The following is an 8,916-nucleotide window of genomic DNA, read 5'->3' as shown; positions in this document are numbered from 1 at the left end:
CCCCGACTGTCAATATACAAACCATCCCCGCCCCATGGGGATCCCAAACGGGACAGGTCTTCAACGGGGATGATGAATCCTCAACTAATTGACAGCCCTAAATAGGTAGGGGGGTGATGAGCTAAATTTTAACTCGGATTAATAACCCTGAACCCTCCGTTTTCAAAGAAGGTGAACAAAATCGTTTGAACTAATTAGACGGAGTAACGAGATATTTGAACTGAATTATAAAAGTTAATTAAAAATAATCAAGTAAAAAGAATTTATAATTTTACAAAAAAAAAAAAAAAAATCGATCAAAAAAGAAAATGAAGGGATTAAGACTTAAGCTAAATGCAAATAGATCAAAAAGGCTTATTGGGATGAACTTGGGCCGGACTTGATTCGGAGGCCCAATTAAAAGCAGAATAGGTCCAAGGGCTGAGAGGCGCATTAGTGTCATATTCGTCAAGGACATGATTCGGGGGCCCAATTAAAATCCCTTCTTCTTCTCCCATGACCGGTGTTTAATCGGCCAACCACCAGTCGGAAAGGTTCCTTTCCTCACTGAGGCTTCGAGGTGCGCCTCCTCATAATCAAATTGGAAGTGTGAAGCGTGAAGCTCCTTCGGCGGTGGAGAAATTCGAAACGATTGTCATCTATGGCAACCTCTACTTCCTCCTCAGCTCCAAACCCTAAATTCGAACTTACTAAAAAGGTAGCCTGTTTCTTCTTTCGGATACATACATACATGCATACGCTTATTTCTTATTCATACTGTGCCTATCATCTTGTTTCTTCAATATTTCAGGTAAGAAGCCATGAAGTTGCTTTAGCAGAGCTGGATAATCTTTCATCTTCTCGGGTAAGCTCGCCATAATATGTAAAATCCTTTCCTAGTTGAGGAAATTTCCCCTATCAAGCTCTCCTTTCCGTCCTTGTGCTTCACTATTTCTCTGTCACAATATTAAATTTTTGGTTTGAAATTCTTGTTCTATAGGGCTCGTCTTTATTGATTAACTCCTATTCTTCTTGAAACTGGAAATGGTTGTTTTTTGAAATTTTACCATTTCTCTCTTATCTAACCTCCGTATTATTTTGGGATGACCAAAATTGAAAGGCTAGTTCAGTTCTTGTTATTTCTATTGTGCCTTTTCAACATGAATTTACCTTTTTCTTGTGTTCTATTGTGCAAAGTGTAATTTGGTCAGTACTTGATAGAGAACCTTGGGATGAAGCATGCCTATCATGTATGTTTGTTAATATATTGTTAGGAATCGGATGTTGATTATGATAAGCTTAATATGCGGAATAGAAAATTAGATATGCATTCACACGAACAAGAACAAGAGATTTACCTAGGTCTACTAATTTTGCCTGCGAGGAGCACAAAATTCATTACTAATCGACAAGTTGGTTAGTACAACAGTAAGAAAATCACATTCTTTATCCAACAATCTAACTCTCAAATCCCATGAGACCCGATTACACTCCGACACATATCCAAGTCGAGAGTGGAGGGAACAGCGGTCTGATGGAAAACTACTTTCACTTACATATCCATATCTCAAGACCACAAGTTTCAAGACTCTAAGTTTGTATATTTAGGCCTGAAAGTAAAGTCCTTTTCCTAGTGGAATTTACTTGAAAAGAAAATTTTCAATTTCTATTCTAATTAGAAACCCGATTAAATAGGATTCTTGACATATATGTATGTATATCGCAACGTGTAGCATAATGTTTTGACTGCATATTGGTGGAGTAGAGTAACCAGTTGTAACAGGAGTTGAGCTGAGTATAGAATTCCATGAATGTTGTTGTCTGTAATTGTATAGGAATGAGTGGATGGAATGAGGTTCATCTATCAAGAGATATAAAATTATAAAATAGCCTTGGAAGATGTAGAGGGCGAGCCTTGGCGCAACGGTAAACGTTGTTGTCGTGTGACCAAGAGGTCACGGGTTCGAGTCTTAGGAGCGGCCTCTTGCCAAGTAAATTGGCAGGGGAAGGCTTGCCCCCAGTCCACCCTTGTGGTGGGACCCCTCCCCGGACCCTCGCTCAGCGGGGGCGCGTAGTGCGACCGGGCCGCCCTTTTTTTAGCCTTGGAAGATGTAATATCTACCGTTTCTGATGATTGAATAAGAAAACCCTATCATATGATATTATAACTGTGATTGTATGCTGATCATTTGTGTAAAATATGCATGTCCAAATGTGTTCACTTGAATGCTTCTATTTTGTCTTTCTCTTCTTATTTTGCTGCATTGATTCTTTATTTACATTCTTCTATCCTCTAGAAGAAAGGGAATTGACATGTTTGTTGTAAAAATCCAAACTATTTCCTACTTTATGCTTCCTTTCAAAATATTTCCGGATATATGGCATTTTTTTGTTGTCCAAAACACTGCTTTGACAAGCGGAGAAGTGTATCTGTCGTTTGAACTTTTACCACAAACGTGTCAATATTCCCTAGAAGAAGGATACAGGGAAAATAACATGTTTTGTTCTTGAACTTAGGCTGTCTATCAAAAAACTGGCAACCTTTTTTTCCGGACAAGTACCCAAAAAGCAAAAGCGGCTGAACAGAGTAAGCACCATCTTTTCTGCACTTGTTACGAATGCTCGAAACAACTGTATTAACATTGATTGTTCTCCAAATTGTGCAGAACAGCTTGATTCTGCCAAAGCCATGTTAGCAAAGCTCAACTCCAATTGATAACTAATGTTTTACAGGTTCTGAATTTCCTTTACTAATTGCTTTTCGTGGCTTTAACATTTGTTATTATGCATTTCGGACATTGAAAGATTGTAGTGTTTAATGCTCAATCTTGTTTACGTAGCAACTCAAAGTGTTGTTGTGTTAGAAATTGACAGTCAAGTGCTGTTGTGTCAGAAATTGATAGTCGTATCTTACTTTTCACTTCAATAAAGCCCCGTACTGTGAATGGGCGAGTAGGGGTCAAAACAAATGCTCCTCTCACGTTTCAGTAACTTGGTTTTGGAATAGAAAATTTTCAAGCCATAAGAATTAATGAATAACTAGTGCAGTTCTCATTCTACTCTACAGTCAAGGAAAAGAAACCAGGTTAAGTGACACCATAAATTAAAACATTTCTCATGTCTTGAAATAATGGTTTCGTTCTTTTATGTTTAAATTTTTTTGGACAATTCAATTCTGTAAAACCAATTGCATTTTTAACTTGTGTTTGAAACACTACAAAAAATAACACTTTCAGGGACGGAAAAATTCGTCCCCAAAAACATAAAATTTTGTCCCCTATATTTTCAGGGACAATTTTTTCGTCCCCATTTTTCGTCCTTGTTTCCTCCGTCCTTGATTCTATAGGGGACGAAAAGAATGATGTCGTCCCTATTTAGAGGGACAATTGTCGTCCCCGCTTTTAAGGACGACTGTCGTCCCAATTGATAGGGACGACTGTCGTCCTCGTTCCTAGGGACGACATTTCATCCCTATTCTTAGGGACGACATTTCATCCCCGTTTATAAGGACGACTATCGTCCCTATTCTTAGGGACGACATTTCATCCCCGTTCCTAAGGACGACTATCGTCCCCATTCCTAAGGACGGTATGTCGTCCCCATATAATACAACAACAACAACAAAGCCTTAGTCCCGAAATGATTCGGGGTCGGCTAACATGAACCATCATATAAAACCGTGAAAATCAAGTCGTGTCAGCGACACAGATTCGCTCCCTCCACTCCGTCCTATCCACTACCATATTTTCCTCAATTCCCAATAAACTCATATCACTCTCGATCACCCTCCTCCAAGTTTGCTTAGGTCTTCCCCTACCCCTCACCACTACATCCCTTTGCCACTCTTCGGTTCTCCTAACCGGCGCATCAAGCGCTCTACGTCTCACATGGCCAAACCACCTTAGTCGGTTTTCTCTCATTTTATTCTCAATAGATGTAACCCCTACTTTTGTCCTAATTATTTCATTACGCACCCGGTCCTTTCTCGTGTGACCACACATCCATCTCAACATACGCATCTCCGCCACCGACATCTTATGGATGTGGCAGTGTTTCACTGCCCAACACTCCGTACCATATAACAATGCTGGTCTAATTGCCGTCCGGTAGAATTTTCCCTTCAATCTATTAGGCATGCCGGGATCACAAAGGAAACCCGTAGCACTCTTCCACTTCGACCAACCAGCTTTAATCCTATGGGCAACATCTCCATCTACTTCTCCATCCGTTTGGATAATAGATCCTAAATACCGGAAGCAATCCGAGGCCTGAACAACTCTCCCATCTAGGGTGATTGTCCCTGCCTCCCTACTCCTACGGCCGCTAAACTTACACTCCAAATATTCTGTCTTACTTCGACTCAACTTAAAGCCTCTAGATTCTAGAGTTTGCCTCCATAGTTCCAACTTCATCTCCACTCCTTCTTTCGTCTCATCAACCAACACAATATCATCTGCAAACAGCATGCACCATGGTATACCATCTTGAAGTGAACTTGTTAGTTCATCCATAACGATGGCAAAAAGAAATGGGCTTAGTGCGGAACCTTGATGCACTCCAATCGTAATAGGAAACTCTTCAGTTTTCCCAACACTAGTACGTACACTCGTGCATACTCCCTCATACATGTCCTTTATGATGTCAATATATTTCCGCGAAATGCCTTTCCTTATCAAGGCCCACCAAAGTACTTCCCTTGGTACCTTATCATATGCTTTCTCCAAGTCAATGAAAACCATATGCAAGTCTTTCTTCTTATTTCGATAGTGCTCCATTAATTGTCTCATTAGATGGATGGCTTCCATAGTTGATCTTCCCGGCATAAAGCCAAACTGGTTTTCCGAGATCTTCACCGTCCTCCTTAGCCTTTGTTCAATCACTCGCTCCCAAAGTTTCATAGTGTGACTCATTAATTTGATTCCCCGATAGTTGGCACAATCTTGGACATCGCCTTTGTTCTTATACAAAGGGATTAAGGTACTTTTCCTCCATTCTGATGGCATCTTATTGTTTCTCCAAATTTTGTTGAAGAACGTCGTCAACCATTCGATTCCTCTTTCTCCCAAACATCTCCAAATCTCAATAGGGATGCCATCAGGTCCTACTGCTTTCTTCAACTTCATCTTACTTAATGCCATTTTGACTTCACCCTTTTGAATTCTCCGCAGGCATTCATGATTTATCATATCGTGATGGATACTTATATCTCCAACATCTTGTTGGCGATCTCCATTAAATAAGTCATCAAAATAGGACCTCCATCGTTCCTTGATATCCTTATCTCCAACTAGGACTTTCTGGTCCACATCCTTCACACATTTAACTTTTCCGAGATCTCGCGTCTTCCTATCTCTCATCCGAGCAATTCTATATATGTCTCTTTCCCCTTCTTTCGTATCCAATCTTGTATACAGATCCCGATTCACCTTTGCTCTAGCATCTCGTATGACCTTCTTTACTTCCCTTTTAGCCTCTTTGTATTTTTCGTAGTTCTCGTCACTCCTACATTTCCCCAATAGTTTATAGGATTCTCTCTTACTCTTTACTGCTTGTCGTACTTCTTCTGTCCACCAAGATGTGTCCTTACCCGGTGGCATGCTACCTTTAGATTCCCCTAGAACTTCCTTCGCTACTTCCCTTATACTATGCTCCATCTTATTCCATATTGAATCTATATCTGAATCCATATTGCAAGTCCAAATATCTTTTTTGGTCATCTCATCCACAAATTTTTGTTGATTCTCCCCTTGCAATTTCCACCACTTAATCTTAGTCTCTACTTGAGGTGTTTGTTTTCTTATACATTTCCTACTTCGAAAATCTAGCACCACTACTCTATGTTGGGTTGTCGTACTCTCACCAGGGATCACCTTACAATCAATATAACTCTTTCTCCAAGCACTCCTTACTAAGAAGAAGTCAATTTGGCTCGCATTACCGCCACTCCGATAAGTCACTAAGTGGGATGTTCTCTTCATAAACCATGTGTTCATGATACTCAAGTCATAGGCTGATGCGAATTCCAAAATATCATTTCCTGCTTCATTCTTATCTCCAAAACCATACCCTCCATGAACACTCTCAAACCCATCTCGCCTAGAACCCACGTGTCCATTGAGATCACCCCCTAGTACCATTTTTTCATCCCTAGGAACCTGTTGCACCACTTCCTCTAAGTCATCCCAAAAAGCTTGTCTTATAGACACATCTAATCCTATTTGTGGCGCATATGCACTAATGACATTCACAACCTCATCCCCTATCACTAGCTTAACACTCATAATTCTATCGCTCTTCCTAGACACCGCTACTACCTCATCAATATACTCCCTATCAATAAGAATACCTACTCCATTTCTACCCTTATCCTTTCCTGAGTACCAAAGCTTATAACCCCAAGGAGCTGTCGTCCCCATATAATACTGATAAAAATTTCATCCCTACAATAAGATACAACAATCATCCCCAAAAAATAATATGATAATTATTAAGCAAAACAAATAAATTATCCATTTTAAACTAGCAATTTACTAGTTCATTTTCAACAACACACCAAACACTCATATATAGACATAAAAAAATCACAAGGTTAAGCTGATTATGAACACAATAATTTATTATTTAACGGTAATATTCAACAGAAAATGATTAAAAAACGGAATAGTACATATCCATTGAGCTTGTTCTTTCCAAACAACATTATAGTACAAATATGCCCTACAATAATTTCTATGATCAATAAAACAATATTCAAACGCCTCTTGAGCATTAAAGAGTTTCATTCTGCTCACCTCTTTGTTAATCTACATTGATTAAAATAGTGTAAGGTGTTCCATCTGCAAAAGAAGTCCATAAATATATCATTATATTTTCACAACGTAACAATATAAAGAAAGTATAGTATCTTTATCATACAAATACATTTCTGCTCTGTCTGATCATACAGATATTATAATGTTATAACATTAACACTTGTTCACCAATAATCTACAATTGACTATTCATTAACTATTTAAATTCATAAAAGTAAATCCATCAATTTATGGGGACTTCCCTAAATCAATTTTCTTATAAGTAAAAAACATAAATTATAGAAGTATAAAGCCACGAGCCAATTTTAGCTTAGTATTAGCAGGGATAAAGTTTTCCATAACTTAAACCCAATTATCACCCTAGAATACTACATATCACTCTAAAATTCAAGCTATAAATATTCTAATTCTAGCATCAAGACAATGTATAATTTAGCTTAATATATAGCACCAAGTATGAGAGAACATATCATCTTACTTTATTGTATAAGACATAAATTAAACATGTTCAAAGCCTTCAGCATCATGAGTGTACGAAGTTCTCCCAAACGAGCATCCATCATATATTGGGACTAGCAACAACTGTCCAACATGGCCTGTTTAACTACGTAACAACATAAATATTACACAAGGCACAAGCGATAGAAGAACAACTATGGCATGTGCAATAACGAATTTAGCAGCACCAAATAATGATCGACTTTAAAGCATAACCCATTAAAGTCCTATTTAGTTATTTTAATAAAATGAAAGCTTACGATCAAAACATTTATTGGAAATAATTAAAATGAAGATATTCTTTCTTAGAGACTGAAACATAAGGAAAAGTAAATTCTTACAGCTTCATCCTCTGCATCATAATCTTCAAGACCAGCTTCTCGCAGATTCTGAGCATTTTCTTCCTCATCGTTATCACGATCCATCTGATTTTTATGCTCCCTGTAACTTTCATTGCCATCTTCATCTTCTACTTCTTTATGATCACCCATCATGCTTATTTCTGCTTCTTCCATCTCATAGTGTGACTTTGAGCTCTTATCCTTATTTCCGTTCTTTCCATTTTCTCGTCCTCTTATCAATGTGACCACCCTCATCATCTTCTATCTTCGACCTGTCTTCCACTTAGAACTGGCTATACTGCTCTTCCATTGCTCCCGAAAGCAATACCAAAATTAGGCAAATGAGAAACTGATCTTAACCATGTGCTTATTTCAGATAAAGTATCTTATTAAGACCTTGGAAGTACCTTTGAACATTCAACAGATACTCTAATTTCATGTGAAGGTGCAGGCATATGAAACAGAGCAAGTTTTTAACTACACATGCTCAAAGTTCTCTTCTAGTTGTTGCACCTTTTTAGTTCATCCTCTTGCTTTCTCCTCTCTAATTTTTCTGCAATTAAAATGTTGATGTTATCAGCAACTAATGTAAAACAACGCTGACCAATACAAATGGTTTCAAAGAAAGTTAATAGTTGCGGAGCTGGAATTTCCTCTGTTCTTTAAAATCCATGGCTGTGAAAAAAAGATAAGAATTGTGAAAAGGTAAAATCCTTTTTTTAAAGAAAAAATCCAGAAATTTAAAAACAAACTTGGTCTATCAATTGTTTAAGGTATATTAAGCTCGTGAAGAGTGCTGAAACCACAATTGAAGCAGAAGAAAGTTTGATAAGAAGCTCAATCAGACCCTGCCAACATAATGGAAACACAGAACTTGAGAGACAATTAAAAATGTGCTAATATAATGTCAAACTTGATTTGTACAGATGATGGACATTGTATATTGGTTGGGATATATTTTACTTAGTCCATGCTTAAGAAGTTAATTCAGCATCTAGTCGCAGCTTTGAACACCCGAAAACATTATGTGTCATGGTGTGTAAGTGTAAAGCATACAACTTTTGGAATTTGGCATACAAAAATAAGGCAGAAAACAACATGCTTTAAATTCTAGAATTTGCTATTAGAACTTCTCATGCTATAAGAAACAAATGCATCAGACTTGACACAAATGGCTTGAATCTTTAATTAACATGAAAATCATCCTTAACCTACATTACCATGGAGTTTTCTAAGGTTACCAGAGTTTGCTTCATTGAACATATAGAGCAATAATTTTAAAGCAC

General features: G+C 37.8%; 1 protein-coding gene across 1 annotated transcript; it reads left to right on the top strand.

The window, feature by feature from the left end:
* The first annotated feature begins 479 nt into the window (after positions 1 to 479).
* On the top strand, positions 480 to 2,857 carry LOC136228850 (uncharacterized). Its single transcript, XM_066017337.1, has 4 exons — positions 480 to 697; positions 791 to 844; positions 2,497 to 2,566; positions 2,646 to 2,857. The coding sequence occupies exons 1-4, from the start codon at positions 641 to 643 to the stop codon at positions 2,693 to 2,695; spliced, it is 231 nt and encodes a 76-aa protein (XP_065873409.1). The 5' UTR covers positions 480 to 640; the 3' UTR covers positions 2,696 to 2,857.
* The last annotated feature ends 6,059 nt before the right edge of the window (positions 2,858 to 8,916 follow it).

Source organism: Euphorbia lathyris, chromosome 5 (assembly GCF_963576675.1).
Source record: "Euphorbia lathyris chromosome 5, ddEupLath1.1, whole genome shotgun sequence".
In the NCBI taxonomy this organism is placed as follows: Eukaryota; Viridiplantae; Streptophyta; class Magnoliopsida; order Malpighiales; family Euphorbiaceae; genus Euphorbia; species Euphorbia lathyris.
This window is presented reverse-complemented; position numbering and strand designations above follow the sequence as displayed.

What these genes read in the sequence shown, in the direction of transcription:
- LOC136228850 (XM_066017337.1), top strand. Translation starts at nt 641, where the DNA reads ATGGCAACCTCTACTTCCTCCTCAGCTCCAAACCCTAAATTCGAACTT. An exon ending in AATTCGAACTTACTAAAAAG is followed by an intron (nt 698 to 790) that starts GTAGCCTGTTTC and finishes TCAATATTTCAG; the next exon opens with GTAAGAAGCCATGAAGTTGC. An exon ending in AGCAAAAGCGGCTGAACAGA is followed by an intron (nt 2,567 to 2,645) that starts GTAAGCACCATC and finishes CAAATTGTGCAG; the next exon opens with AACAGCTTGATTCTGCCAAA.